This window comes from Anomalospiza imberbis, chromosome 2 (assembly GCF_031753505.1).
Source record: "Anomalospiza imberbis isolate Cuckoo-Finch-1a 21T00152 chromosome 2, ASM3175350v1, whole genome shotgun sequence".
NCBI classification, from domain to species: domain Eukaryota; kingdom Metazoa; phylum Chordata; class Aves; order Passeriformes; family Viduidae; genus Anomalospiza; species Anomalospiza imberbis.
In genome coordinates this window covers 15,770,293-15,785,907 of record NC_089682.1, presented here as the reverse complement: position 1 = coordinate 15,785,907, position 15,615 = coordinate 15,770,293, and the positions used below count along the sequence as shown (strand labels likewise).

The following is a 15,615-nucleotide window of genomic DNA, read 5'->3' as shown; positions in this document are numbered from 1 at the left end:
AGAGCCTGTAAAACATGGAGAGGACTTCTCCTGCAATGATACTCCTGTGGCTACCACTGGGCTGGAGGAAGGCTTAGCAGGTATCTATCACCTTTCCACCATGCCTCCAGCTCCTGATAAAAAGTGGATTTAAGCTCTGCTAATCCACAGCTATGGCAGAGGCATACTCACATTTTCCACTCAGGACAAGTGAAAGGAAAACACAAAGCTCTACTACAGGGGAATTAACGACTGCATCTAATATTCAGCAATTAAACTGAAATGGTTATCTAACTATGTTTTTGAGTGGATGTAACAAATTAATGCCAATTTTGTACCTACTTAACAAGCACAGCACAGCAATTCACTTCAAATAAGACATTTCTCCTACAGCTGTAAAATATTTAACCAAGCAATGAAGCAGTGGCACCATATTGGATGAGTGCTAAACTGCAAACCTCTTGTCACAACTCATTGGATTTGAAAGGAGGGGAAGGCAATTGTCTATTTGAAGTCAACTTCGACTTAAAAAAACCCATAGTTTTATCCTGTGAATTATTTAGCTTGCTTATGAGTTTGTTCTAATTTCTGAATAAAAAATACTGATAAAAGAATGAAATATGGGAACACATTTATCTAATAATAGAAGTATGAACAACTTTAAATAACAGAAAGAAGTCAAGAATCTGTACTTGGTATTTAAAGTCATTCATATTTCACCTCACTCTATTTTACTCACAATTTTTTTCTTAATTTAAACACTTGAAGGAAGTGGATTAGACAATCCCTCCTTTTTAAAGGAGGAATCAGGATCCTAGCTTAGGGATGTCTCCCTGCCCCTTCTGCTAGCCACAAGGTGTTTACAGGTCCAGTACCAGACCCCACCATAGAAACCATGTCACTGGAACCAAAGGTATGAAGCTGAGTCAGGAGAGGTTTAGGTTGGATCACAGGGAAAGGTTCTTCATCAACAGGGTGGTTGGACACTGGAACAGACGTCCCAGAGAAGTGGTCACAGCAACAGCCTAATGGAGTTCAAGAAGTGTTTGGACAAGGTTCTCAGCAAATGGTGTGACTTAGGGATGTCCTATGCAGGGCCAGGAGCTGGACTCAATGATCCTGGTGAGTCCCTTCCAACTCAGCATACTCTGTGATTCAGTATTTTCTTCTTTTCAGTGTGAAGGGAAATACCTCCCCTGCCAAAAGAAAAGACTGTAGGCTGCTAATCTGATTGCCCTAGGTTGAACTTCCACCCTCCCCTTTGTCATTTACTCCATGTCTGGTATTATCATTAAATGGCTCATTCACAATTCTCCCTCTTGCCCTGGAAGGCAGAACACATGCTCCTGAAATTTTGGTCATCCACCAGCTGATGGACAGTAGCATTCACAAGCAAATCTGCCACATTCTGAGTCTCCCTTCGCAGAGCCACAGAGAAGTAAATGCAGTTCCCACCACACGGGTCAAACTGGTTCAAAGATCCCTGAGGCAGCCAGGAAGGATGACCTGCATTTACATGTGCTAAACCTGATCTATCTTTAGCCTATGTGGAGCACTGTGGCCAAGTCAAAACAGCAGCTCAAAATAAACTGCTGTGACTAATGCATTTTTCTTCTAGTTCTCTTTAAAATTACTATTAAACTCTAAGAGCACTTTCTTATTTTAATCCTGCTCAATACTGTTTAGAAGAAAATAAAAGTATATGGTGAATGGGAGGAAACAGAAATGATAAATGGAAGAGGTTTGTAAAATCAGTCATTCTCAAAATAACAGTGTGGAGGATTTAATGAAAATAACCACTGACATGGTGTGAACTATGGCAAAATATACAACTATATAAAATATTTTGGCATATTTCAAAAAGTCTTAACTCCAACATTTTATCTTGTTTCTAACTTATTTGTTTGGCTTTATTTGCATTAAGTGTAAGAATATTTTTACTTTGGAAATAAGCTTTTCTAAGAAATAAGCATTTCTAAGTAAATCTGTGAATTTGTCAGAGGACAGGTATAAAGAAGCCAAAGCTGTTTGAGATACAAAAGCAAACCCCATTAAGGCATCACAAACTTCTGCATTTGCACAAATGGGTGGTAGTGGTAGAGGGAAAAAAAGACACTGAATTTTTGAGTTTATATTTGGATCTGTCAATCTACAAATAAAACTTATATCTACTGGCACTTTTCTACAACTTAGAAAGGAACTGGTAAGGAAAAGTAACTTTAAAATATAGTCTTACTTTGGAGTGTCAACAAGCTTTCAAAGAGTATGAATTATAGATAGGTAAAACAATTGCCTTTAATCATACAGAGCATATGTATGTGTGGTAGCTTTGGTGTTAGAGCCGCTTCAAATGTAGGATCTTCATTTTGTGTTTAAAATGAATGTGGATTTAATACTTACTGTGTTTTTCTGAGATACCATATCCTGTAGGGGGAAAAAAGATAATAGAAATGTTTATTTGTTTTTACTGGGAATTATTATTTCAAATAAAAACCACTGCTATACATACATACATACATACATATATATATATATATATATATGTACACACACACACAAATGTGTTCTTCACATCATAATCCAGATTTCCTGCCACAGTAAATTCCCAGTAAAGGAAAAGAACAACATCAAGAAGAGTGTCAGTAGCTCAGGTCAGGAAAAAATTAACAATTCAGTGAAGAAACCTACTTCAAGAAGTATTCAGAAAATGAAGAAAGTTGTACTTAGCAGTAACTGGAGTTTGTCAGACTGGGCACACTCAGTCACACTCTGAGCATTTGTGAGACAAAAGCATTCAAAGCTGGAGGGGTTTTCTCTCTGAAAGAGTATACTTCAGATACCTAAGCCCCTTTCTTACACAGGTTGGTACACACCAACACATTGCTTCTACACTCTAATTCTTCTTATCTCAAAATCTAACGAGAGATACTGAAACAATGAAGCAGATGATAAACTATTTGGCATATAAACCAGGCCTCAGAGACTTCTAGTTGCTGGTAAGTAACCTTCTCTTCTCTTGGGTGGTGGATTACATATTCAATAAACACTGCTTGGTCAAACTAAAGAGGTCTCCAGCTAAGCCATGCTTCAAATATTAGATATAGAATTGTTTCTAATAAAAGCTGTCAATATAATTGAATTAAATGTGCTCTGACAACCTGAGATGATTCTGCTTGAGCAACTTCATATGTGACAGCCTGAAATCCACTTGGACAACCACTGCATAGAAATGATCATGGCCCTACACCCATTTCCTCAAAAACAGGCAAAAATATCAGGGGGCATTTAAGAGGTTTAGCTCTGTAGATATGATTCTCTTGAAACCCAGAAGAGACAACTCTTGGGACAATTTCAGGATGGCTCCTAAGATAACTTGTATAAAGTCAGGCTGCCAGAACTTCACAGATCTTCAGCAGAAATCACAGCAGTAACATCAACACTGCCTTTATAACACTCAGTCTGTGCACCATTTTTAAGGTGTGCACAGCAACTTAGGCCCAAGTAAAGTAATACAATTCTGAACAAAAGTGAAAAAACCCTGACCAAATTACTCATAAACTTCAGAATAAAGAAACATCATCAGAGGGTCAAAAAGGTACTAAAAACTAAACGGAATTTCTAATTAGCCTAAACTCCTTAAGCCAAATAATATACTTAATAACAAAAGTGATGGGGCTTAGACAGCTGAAATACTACATATCTGAAAATTAATGTTTATCTAGCTAAGTAAGTATCTCCAAAAGAGCTTTATCTACTGCAGTCAAATCTTTCTCCATAGGGAGAAATTAACTCTTCTGAAACCATCCTGCAGCTATGACATGAAACATGTCATGAACTGTTCTTTGCTGAAATACCCCACAAACAGTCCCTGCCTACCTTCTGAAGTATTCCTTAGAAAGGTGTATTAGCATATTTGAATGCTATCCAGCACTGAACTGGGGCTCGACTGATGAAGAGACACCAATGACAGGAGGAACACTGAACCCTGTCTCAGTGTCCATCTTAAACCATTTGATACACAGGATCTCTCCTAGCTGGTTCCAGCATCTTACATCAAGTCTTATGATCCCATCTAAGATATGCTATGGGCCTATTTAGGCCAAGGAGGTTATGCAAACAACTGAGGGACGAGCAAGATATCAGTGCCACTGACAGAGTTCCTAGAAGAAAGGTGAAGGCAGAAAATAGTTTTTCCTGGCCTTAAGTGATCTAGTCAAATTCTGGTGTTCACCAGTCCCTAGACTTGAGAATCACATTATTAGAAAAAAAGACTTAGAACTGACAGTGCAAAGACTTGCAAGGCCTGGCAACAATCAGTCTGAACATGCAACCACAGAAATTCTTCAACACTCCAGTTATGGAGCAGGGACTTGAATATGCGCTTTGGCATGAAGTGCAGAAATCAAAGCCAATATCCTCATTGGGCAGCAACAAACAGAAAACAACTAGCCTGTACTTCCCAGACTTGGGCACATCCTTGGGAGCACCAAGTTGATCAGAACATCTGAGTGACAGCATAAAGAAAGATAAAAATGTGTTAATGAAAAATAAAAATGAAATATTTCATAGCAGTCAGGTATATTACCAGTAGTGGATGAAAAGCTGTATGCCTGCCCACCCTGATTAGATGGAATAAAGGAGGACATGCCAGTAATACATTAGTGTGTACCTGTATGGATAATCTCACTGAGCAGAGTGTGACAGGCTCCAGCTCTGAGTTCTTGGGACTCCAGGCCACATGGAATGCAAATGTGCATGTGGACCACCACATGAAGAAAGGAAGTATGGGTTATAGACACACGAGAGCAATATCAAAGACACTGAGAGCAGAGAAGAGGAATGAGAATCCGTGACAGAATAGAGCTTTTCCAGGAAAAATCGAGACTTAAAATTCTTACAGAATCAAGAGAGGTTGGAGAACTCCAAAAAGGATTTTTGGACACTAATGGTGGGGAAATAAGCAAAGTAGCAAGGGGCAATAACTCAAAATAAGGAAAAAACAACAAAGCATGAACAATGTTTCTCTCAGTGAAGGTAGCAAGAAAATGGATTATATTAAAAGCAGCCACAGATGATAAAGAGGACAAAAGCCTAAACGTGATGTAAAATAAAGAGAACCTGCACTGAAAAAGGCAGAAACATCCACAATATATGACTTGTATTGAGAATAGCAATTTCAGGACTGAAGTGTATATCATGTATTATCCTACTACAAAAATGAACAGCACTATGCAAAGATTCTTTGAGGAAGTCTTTTCCTATCTTCAAACAGCAATATAAAGGAGATTCTAGTAGTCTTAGCTAGTCAGCACCTAGAGAATACAATCCTCATCTGACAGAAGTGTTTACATTGGAGTAAGCTGCAATACAGCCCTTGTTCAAGTTATTATTATACAGGCCATAACTTTTTCTTACATGTACTTCAATTAAAAGAAGGAAAAGAAGGGAAAAAAATTGGACCTGTACTCTCAATTCCAAGTCTATCTACTTGAAGCAAAATCAGTACCACACTGTGGATCTTCTCTTACAAAAAAAGCATTTATTTATTCTATTATTACTGTTTTTGCTAATATTTGCTTTTTCTTAGCAGGTTTTAATTATGTAGCTATCAGGAATTACATTAAACGTAAGATTCAAAAAAACACAAACATCTGTAGGATCAGGTATAAAAATATTTCTGAAATGAAGCAGATTGTGAAGTAAGAATCTTACTTTGAGAGACTGAGCAGTGTCAGCATCAGTGTCATGGTAAAGAATAACATTATTGGCCATGTCAAAGCTTTCACGCACGCCAAGGTGGTAGAACAGTGATGGCTGCTTGGAAATATCACTCATGTCCACAACTGCAACATCTGAAAAGAGAGAAGTGGAAAAGAAGAGAAAATACTAAAAAAATAATAATCTTAAACCAAATTTTATTCCTACACAGGATTTAAAATAAATCCTGAAATTAAACACACACACTGGAGAGACAAAGTCAACATTTTCAAATAAGGGTCATTTTGTTATGAGAGAAGTAAATTTTACCCTTCATATAAAAAGAGCCACTTATGAAATTATCACAGTGTTACACTAACTGGGAAGCTGAGTTTATCAATCCTGTTTAAGGCTTTGAAATCACAGCATCAGAAATGCCTTGGGTAAAAAAGCAATTTTGCACTTGCTCCCTGAGGCCTGACAGCATGAATAGCCATAGGACAGAAGTTTCAAATATTCAGGATGGAACATCTAAAAATAATAATGTAAATTAGAAAAACAGGGAAAACTGTGAGATCGAGTTTATTTTAAGAGGCTGAAGTTTGAAGAATGCGAAATTCCTAAAGAGTAGAAAAAGAAATTACTCTGAAAATTGACTCTAAAAAGCTACAGGCAAGATAGGCAAGATGTTCAAGATGGGGGGGGCAGGGTGGGGGCATAGCAATGAGGGAATTCAATCACAAGTAGCCAGAGCAAGACTCCCACTGCTTTTCTTTAGTGTTCCAGTCAGAAATGAAAGTCAGAAACACAAATAAGAACATTTAAATCTGTGCAAGAAGAGCTATGCAGAGAGATAATGAGAATTATCCCATATTATGCAGAACAGCTGAGACACTGACAAAAGATTCTGAGTTCACCATTTTGTTCTCACACAGACCTAAACAGCAATGCAGGAAGAAGGGGTAGCTGGAGAATAGGACACTTAATGCTGAGTTTTTATTTCTTGATCCTTATATCCTATATATTCCTAAGGAAATTTTGCTTTAAAGTTTTTTAGAGGTCTGTATCTATATGTCTGTCTGCTTTCACCACTTTGGGATAGATGGATGAACTGAAATCCAAAGTATTCATGACAATAGAGTCTTGCATTGAAACTACAGGGGCGTCTGAGGTTCAAAACAGATTCCAGAGACTCAGTGCAGCTGGGCAGTAAATTCTACATCTCTGAAGGGGTAACAGACAGTGCCTGGTACATACAGGGAAAGACAGAAGGGTGAGCTACCAGTAAACAAGAAATCTAAAAGCAGGTTTGATGGCTGAGACCCAAATGCAGCAGCCAGTTAACCTTGGTCGCACCAAGGTTACACATCACAAGAATCAATACTCCAAACTTAGTAGGCAGTTTCTTGGAAAAACCTGCAATGAATATATGCTCCTGTACAATTCCATCAGCTTATTCTGACACACCACACAGAGGTCAGCCAGTCCCTCAGATTACTATGAGACTCCTGTTAAAGCACAAGGAACATTCTGAATCTGAAGACCTGCTTTAAGATCAAAACATCACTGTTCAGGAGCAAAACCAAACAAACATAAAAACCCCCAAACCCCAAAATATCCCAAACCCCAACAAAACACACACACAAAAAAAAAATCCAGATGCACCTCCCTCCCCCACCAAAGAAACAAAACACCAGCACAAAGTCATGGCATAAAAAAACCCCTTATTCATATATAATTCAAATTCTGCACCATCTACAGATGATCTTTCCAGTTCCAATGTTTAGCCAGCTGTCTGCAGCATGAATAAAATTCTTAGTGTATTGCACACCATAATGTTATGTAAACTGAGAGAGCTTGAAGAAGTAAACCCCAGCTCCATAAACTCAAAAGAATCAAGATTACACCAATATTGCAAAATCCTTTTGAAAACATAAATTATCTACCGAACAAATTTAAGAGAAACTAACAAGCAGACTGAGAATTAAAATACCATCTAGGGGAAAAAATTAGGAGCTTGGATGGTTTTTATTGCTTACATAAGAGTGTTTCTGGGGAATCAGAGTACTGTGAAATCAAAATCATCATCCTGGTAAGGGAACTCAGATAATGCAGTGTACAGATAGTGTACAGATATTGCATTTTACAATACAATGGGAGTACTGATTTGTAGCAGAGTTCATTGAAACAAGGCTATACACAGCTCATTGCCACATCTGGTCTACAACTGAAATTTGTCTTCTGTTGATAGCTCCTCCATAGCAATGTAAGTAGAACCAAAAACACATTAAATGGACATAAGAACAGAAGTAAGCATCTCCATTTAAAAGGGTAGCTAATAATCCCCTAGATATTAATTCATACATTACAAAAAGATTTATGAGAACAGGTTTTCCTTGCTTATTCATGCCTCACAAACACAGGTGTGAATAGGATAAAATAAAAATAAAACAAAATTAAGAGTAACAGAGATGAAGATGTTATCACAAAAACATGCATGCAAATAAAAAAAAAGCTCCAGGAATATAACTGAGTGAGTTGTGGTTGAGCATGGGAGTCAAGGAATGACACAGAAGTAAATGACAGGACAGAGGCAGAGCATCTGAAGTGCTCCTGGCTGTGGGCTAGAGCAGAGATGAGGAGCTGCATTCCTCTGGAGCTCTCCAAGCCCTCCTCCAGGAGTAACAGCAGCAGGCTTGGAGCAGGGAGGAAAAAGACCTACTTACAAAGCAGCTTTACTAATGTGCTCTTGAAATGCAGCATGAGCACAGAGGGCCCATGAAATTAATGCAAATTTGGGTGGAGAAAATATGACCAACAGTAAAGACTTATAAAAGCAGTAGATCCCTGGGATGCACCCAGTGCATGGGGTTCTGAGAGAGCAGAGCTCAGTGTTGCTTATGGCTGGATCTAAGCACACTCCCAGGAACTATTGTTTCCAGGGGTACATCCCTCCTCTCAGAGAAAGGCAGTTTTATGAGTCATGTAATGAACAAAGCTAGTATGCGACATCACAAATACTTCTATTTCAGTTATCTTACATTTTTTCTCATGATTTACACTAAAATTCCTCATTTACAGTTCTTTAAAAACAAGATATGTGGCCCTGCACTTCAACCATGCATTTAGAGTGGCTGATAAGAGAGATAAGAATTTCCTTAAACTTCCAGAGACACATTAAAAGAAACTACTTCAACACTAGTATGTGTTTTGCAAATCTTGATTTATGAATAGAAACATAAGTCAATCAGAGTTCATGCTCACCTCCCATTCTCCATAACAAAAGAGCCTGGTCAGCCAAATGTACTTCTGGACTTCCCTTGACAAAGTTCAACCTCCATTACAGACAGGGTTGAAGCAAAAGCCAATGGCAATTTTTACCAAATCTTATCACGCATAAGAAATGTTACATGATAATGAAATATTTCACACAGGTCTAAACCACCAATGGAGAGGGTTTCCTATGTTCAGAAGGAAAAAGAGCAGGGGAAGGTACAGCCCCTCTGGAAAGACTGAAGGCTTCCAAGCAAAAATCTGTACAATGCATCCACCAGATGCAGTGAAGGCGTGGGGATGTGCTTAATGTTGCATATGACCAATTTCAAATGATTCTGGAACAGAATATTTAAACTTATGGCTTCTTTTCTGTAGTAGCAACTCATGTTCAAAAGAGCATACCCATCAAAATGTGTTCTCCCTCATTTCATCTTAAGCGTAGCATATATTTTCAACTAATTTTATTCTCTAGTAGCTGCCCATGGAACTATTTTCATCCTGAAATTAGTTCATTTTTTTGTCATGAACCCAAAAACTGATCTCAAGTTATTATGTGATTGCTGTTCATTTGTCTAGGCTTTTGTTTCCACTGTAAAATGATTACGGTATGTGTGTATTTATAGTGCATTAAGGTAATTCAGCACTATTGTTTCTACAGTCTTGATTAGGTCTCTGCATTGTTGCAGCATATGGTACATAATTCATTTCTTATACTACAGTTTACATATTTTTACACTAATGTGTCTTACAACAGCAGGGAAGAGACAAATAACTGTGACAACTGACATGAAGATTAGAGATCATTAACTGTGGTAAAATAGGACACTATGAAACTAATAAATAATTCAACATGGAAAACATTATTAAACAGGTTAAGACCAGAGGACTTATTTCTCTATCTTGAAAAGCACCTGAAGACATCATATAATTTAATGATCTAAATAAATCACAAGTCTTGACATGGCTTTTTTATGATTTATGGAATTGTTAGCAAAACCAAAAGGACAATTTTGCCATCAGCTTTTGGGATCTGTAAGTTAAAATGTAATAAACAGGAGAAAATTCAGAAATAGCCTGCAATATGCTGACAGTTAAATAGAATCTAGGAGGCCTAACAGAAGAAAAAGGTGCAAAAAGTCTGCATTGCTTTTAACTTCTAATCTAAGACTCACCTCTATCCAGCCTTATCCATGTGCAGAGCAAGAACCTTGTTCCACTATTTTGCATTCATTATTTTACAGCATTTGGAATCTTTCTATACATAATAGATTTCAAAAACATCCCCAAACTTAATGTGATAATTGAAATCTTATTGGACGGAAATGCAGAACTCACCTCTTTGTTATTCACTAGCACCCTGGAAATTATGAACCTTTACATTAGTATTGCTTCAGTTGATTGTCTACTTGCATCATAGTCAATAAGTAAAAAAAAAAAAAAATGTAATTCCTTGAAAACCATTAAAGAAAACTGTCAAATTCTTCAGAACAACACTACTCCTAAAGAAAAAGAAATTAAAATCCTTAATTCAGGATACACATTAATTTTGATTTCAGCACAGCTCTTTAAAGACAACAATACCCAAGTTTTTACAGGGAAATAATTATGGTAAAACTTGGTGTGTTTCAATCCAGGAACCCTTTGCAGCTTCCACTTCAGCTAAAACCAAAGGCACACCACTCTCAACTTTAATACACCCAATACTCCCAGAAACTGGGAAGCTCAAGGCAATAAAGTACCTTTGTAGCAACCACTAACAGAACTGTTGAAGTGATTTTTCAGCACAGTTTATTACATCAGCAAACTGTCAGTGCCCTCCATTAGATCCTAGGCACAAGCCAATGTTAGTGTAAAAATAGTGTCAACATTTGTGATGATATTATGGCTCTCATAATGAATCAAGTTTCATTTAAATCTTACTGCTTTATAATAATGGTATTCTGTAAAAATCTGCTTACTTTTCTCAGAAAAAATATTTTTCCAATTACAATCTAAAGCAATAAATTAAACCCAGATATTGCCTTAGAAGCTGAAAGACCCAGGAGACAAAGCTCTTTTTTAAATTTAGGAACTTCTGGTATTTCAATTCAACCTTTTCAAGTTTACAATATTATAGCACAAACTTTGCTAACATCACTGGTTTGCCATAGGGCCAGAATTGGTAATAAAAATAAAAACCAACAAATCAGTAATGATTCATCCTGCAATATAGATTTGTATATGTTATAATCACATTAAACAGCATTTAAAAAACAACTTCATATATTTCAGGCTACACTCATCTTCTTGTAGATTAAAACCAAGTGCTGCATTTCTGTATAAATACTAAAATTAAAATTAACTGTAATAGTTCAGAAATTGCTTACAAAGCATCTTTAAGAAGAAAATTGTTTTGTAAGCTGCAACTTTTGCAAAGGAGTCCTACAGTGGCTGGAGCCTTGAATGCAAATTCCAGCCTACTGCCTACCTCAGAAAAGAAAACACAAGCATGCACACTGGATGTCTGAAACTTTTTGATGCGCAGAGGACATTTCCTTTGGAAAGGGTGTTGAGTTCACAGGCAAAAGGAAGTGATTCAAAGGACAGGAAAAATAAGAATTAAATTAGGTATGAATCCTCATATTAGTGTGGGAAAAAAGATTTCTTTTTGTTCACATACAGCAAGCACTGAAAAAAAAAGTGGCATTTACAGGTTTTATTAATGACACCAACCACAAATTGGAGAAAGAAGAAAACTTTAATACTGGCCAAATAATTTTTAATTCATTATTTTAAAATTATTGTTACCTTGAGAAGATAACAGAGAGAATTTCAATTCTGGTACATTATCCATATACACACTCTGACTATAAAATGAAGCAAAATCTAAACTTAGTTTTATCTTATTTTGACAGCCCTAAAGGATTTGTTAAGTGGTTTAGGAATTCTGAAAAGCTGGGCATCAAGTGGCAAAAATTCTGAAAGGTGCTTTTCCATGTTTTGTCTGTTTGCTCAGGAAAACAAAGAACTGTTGTAAAGTGGTAATTTCAGACTTGTGCTGTTTTAAAAAAACAGAGCAACACCTCTAATTTTTGTTCTCAGACTGAGCTTGTCATTTGCCTTTTACTTAGTTGTGGCATTACATCTGCCACAGGTTTCATGTCATAAAGGGATTTACTAAAGAGAAAGGCCAGCACACCCCAAAATGTGTCACTTCTCCTCTCACCAAGAAAAATGGAAGGCAACAATGTAGTGCCTAATAATTATAAAAGCCAGCATTCTTAGAACCACAAACACAGGGGGGGAAATCAGATCTCTCTTTTGCATTTCCTCCTTTCTATGTGTCAAATCTTGCTCTGGAAACCAGTTTCACATCCTTCCCTGTGAAACTGCTCTGCTCAGTGAATGTGAATACAGCAAGTGCTGAAGATGAACTATGTATTAGCTGAGCAGCAGCAGCATTCTTCACTAAGGAAAGTTTGCTGTTAAATAACTTTCCTGAAAGGACCAGGCAAATCCTGAGCCCTGCTATTACTAGGAAACAAAAAAAAAGTTAATTTTTCAGATGAGAAACTTTTAATTTTTCCACCACCCAAAAGCATTGTAGCACTGTAGCAATTCAAATGATTGCTTTGCTCGACTTAACACACAATGCATCAACACTGGCAACGTCCCACCTCCAGAGACAATTCTAGGAACAGCTGTGTTAAGCAAAGTGGGCCAGCTGGTCTTTGTGTGGAAGGCAGACACATCCATATAAAGGAGGAGGAAGAGGAGGAGGAATAGCTGACAACAAAATGTGTTTCAAATCATAGCATTTGGGTGATGCTAGAAAGTCCTCTCATGTTGCCCAGCAAAGCAGCTCCTCCACCCTGTGCACATGAAAAGCTTGGAACACTCAAATTCAAACCTCTCAGCTCCTGGCAAAAAAAAGCTGAAATAATGCAGGTTTTAAACTACCAAAATGGTTAAAACTTACCAAGAAAAGTTATAGTGCTTACAGTCTGATTACAGTCTGAAAGTGGAGGTAAGAAAGCTGGAACACTTTTTTTTTTCCCATATAGATAGCAGGAGTGTCTCATACAGCTTCCAGTGAAAGCCCTGAGAGAACCCCCAGTGGCCTGAAATGGCACAGGACTGAGCACTTTTTGGACAGCCATGCCGCAGGTGATGAAATGTGAAGTGCAAAAAAGCAGACAACAGAATAATCCAGTGTATCAAAAACAGAGGCACATGCAGCTGGAGTGAAACTAGTGATGAATGCAACCAGCACAGCACCATGTACACAGAGCCTGACAGCATTTTAATGTAGGTAAAGAATACAAAACTCATATTTATTTTAAATACTTAATTGAATCATAACTAGAAACTTCTTGGTCTTGAAGTCAGTTCTCACCTGTAAACTTCTGTCCTTTTGATTTCAAATTCTAGCTTTGGCAACATTTGGAAGTTTTAGTCTTAGGCTATCTAAGCAATATATGACATTATAACATTCACTGGCAATTCCTATCCAGCAAAATCAACCCTCAGATGATACTGTGAAAATCAGACAACCATGCAAAACAACAGAACAGATAAGACTGAGGGGCCAATGCTCATCTCTGGCTTTTGTAATTCTCTACAAAATCCCCCTTTCATACAAACAACTCCACAATAGGGTTACATTCAGACCTGAACATTGCAGCCAGTAATCATGTTAGTGCTGTGGTGTTACTTTACAGATACTGCATCTTTCATCTGTCCTCTGGTACATGGAACACACACTAAAAATAGAATGAGAACATATTTTTCATGCTTCAGTGGCATTCATTGCAACTCAGGAGAAACTAGTATCTAAAACAACTCATTTTTTCTAAAACACAACAAAGTATTTGTGCCATATTTATAACTGATGCATATTCCTTAATGTCTAAATGTTCCAAAAATTACGTCACGCAAGAAACTACACTTTAGTTGACAGAACAGAACAAATTACAGCAGGTGAGCAACACTGCCAGTTCTAAGAGTTGAACTATAGCCTCAGTTCTCATTTATTTTTATGTTTTGGCGTTTTCTTATTCATTAGAAACATCATCGGAAGCTTTTCAATTTTTTGCCCTGAAATTACATATTAGGAACTAGTCTGTTAAATGGAAACAAGGACTCTTCCAAAAACTTTTGATAGCAAAAGCTTTAAGAAACATTTTAGATACTTAAATACAATTAAATTCACAGCAAAACTAAGTTTCAAAACAGGGCAAGACTCTGTATTAAAATAACAGAGCAATTCTACTGATATAGAAAAGCAAAAATTGTGCCGATAGAATGCCTATGCTTATTATTTATTTAGCTGATCTTCAGGGAGAGTCTTTCAGACTCTGCCAAATCAGAATACAATAATACAATCAGCACCCACAAGAACTGGCATGGGAAGAAAAGTAATGCAGTTAATGTCATACAGAGGGCATCCAAGCTCAGAATGTCTTTTTAATGCTTTGCACAAGTATGAAGAAGAAAAATATTGTATGATTGGAAACACCTGAAAATAACCTCTCTCAGAAGATAGCATAATTTGTGAATTTTTCGGTTTTTTTTTTTTTTTTTTTTTTTTTTTACAGTTGGCTGTTTAGGGAAGGAAGGAAATAAAGAACTAATCCTCAAAGAACTCTTCTTGAAATATTGAATTGCAGAAGTTAGGAAACATATAATTCACAGTAAACAGTGCATGCCTAGGCTTATAAATTGCTTAATATTTTCCATGACAAAGCTTTGCTTTCGGTCCTTTTTAACTTTGCCAGTCTGTGCTTCAGGGTGTTGGGTTTTGTTTCTTTCTTTTTTCTTTTTAAGAGATTTAATTAAAACCAATTCAAGTAATTTTGAGACTGTATTGGAGAACTTATTTTTCTGGCCACTGTTAACATCCTCTCATGCCAAATTAAGAAGCCTTACTGCTTTCAAGCACCAAATCAGAAATTTGTCAGATGGGTGAAGCTGTCTGGAAGTAACTTCTCTTAGCCTCATGAAATGCTGCTCGTTCCAAAGCGAAGTGATTGGCAGCGAGCTGGTCAGAGTCACAAGGGAGATGTTTGGTCTCAGGTGAGCCTGTTGCCACTGCCTTCATTGTCAGCACACAGAGGGGAAAAGTACTTTCCCAGCCCCTTTCCCCTGATCTGTCAGAAGCCATCTTCAGGAGAGGAATTGCAGCCCAGAAGCGCCAGTTTCTCTCCACTGCCTTTGAGGGGAGTCCAAGCAACTGCAGCCACCCACACTGAAGGTGTTCAGTGCCGTGACACCCCTTCCACAGAGGCTCACAGCTCTGCTTTGAAGGATTTCATTAATCACTAAGGCATTCCAGTCAAGAATTATATAATCTCAGCAGACGTTTCACTGGACATGTTCCCACCAGTTAACCAACAAAACGGCCAATGGAGAAGGACTATAGATCTTTCTCATCAGAACTTTACTCACATTCTCTCTACGTGTGAGAGAAGAAGGACTGTCACAATTCAAACGCTCACCTAAGATTTCCAGGGATCTCTCAAACCCCTAACTCTTGCCTGAGTTTTCCATAAATTGGAGGTCATTTGTGAGTCCCAGTTTACAATGTTGTTTGTTTTGGCACTCACTATTATACAGCTGGGGATGACTGCTCTTTAAGAGGTGTTTGTGCATGTACTATCTCAGCCCAGGGTCTTTTCTCTTACT

General features: G+C 37.5%; 1 protein-coding gene across 10 annotated transcripts in view; it reads right to left on the bottom strand.

Moving 5' to 3' along the window:
• MAP3K15 (mitogen-activated protein kinase kinase kinase 15) overlaps positions 1-15,615 on the bottom strand; it is an 82,862-nt gene that overhangs the window by 52,037 nt on the left and 15,210 nt on the right. For 9 of the 10 annotated variants that reach the window (XM_068179929.1, XM_068179928.1, XM_068179934.1 and 6 more), the window contains 2 exons: positions 5,692-5,831; positions 2,380-2,403 (listed from right to left, as the gene is read on the bottom strand). In XM_068179929.1, the coding sequence (XP_068036030.1) occupies positions 2,380-2,403; positions 5,692-5,831 (164 nt within the window). Of the gene's footprint in view, positions 1-2,379; positions 2,404-5,691; positions 5,832-13,327; positions 13,468-13,602; positions 13,695-15,615 lie in introns of all 10 variants that reach the window. The other variant, XM_068179936.1, reaches the window with a different exon arrangement.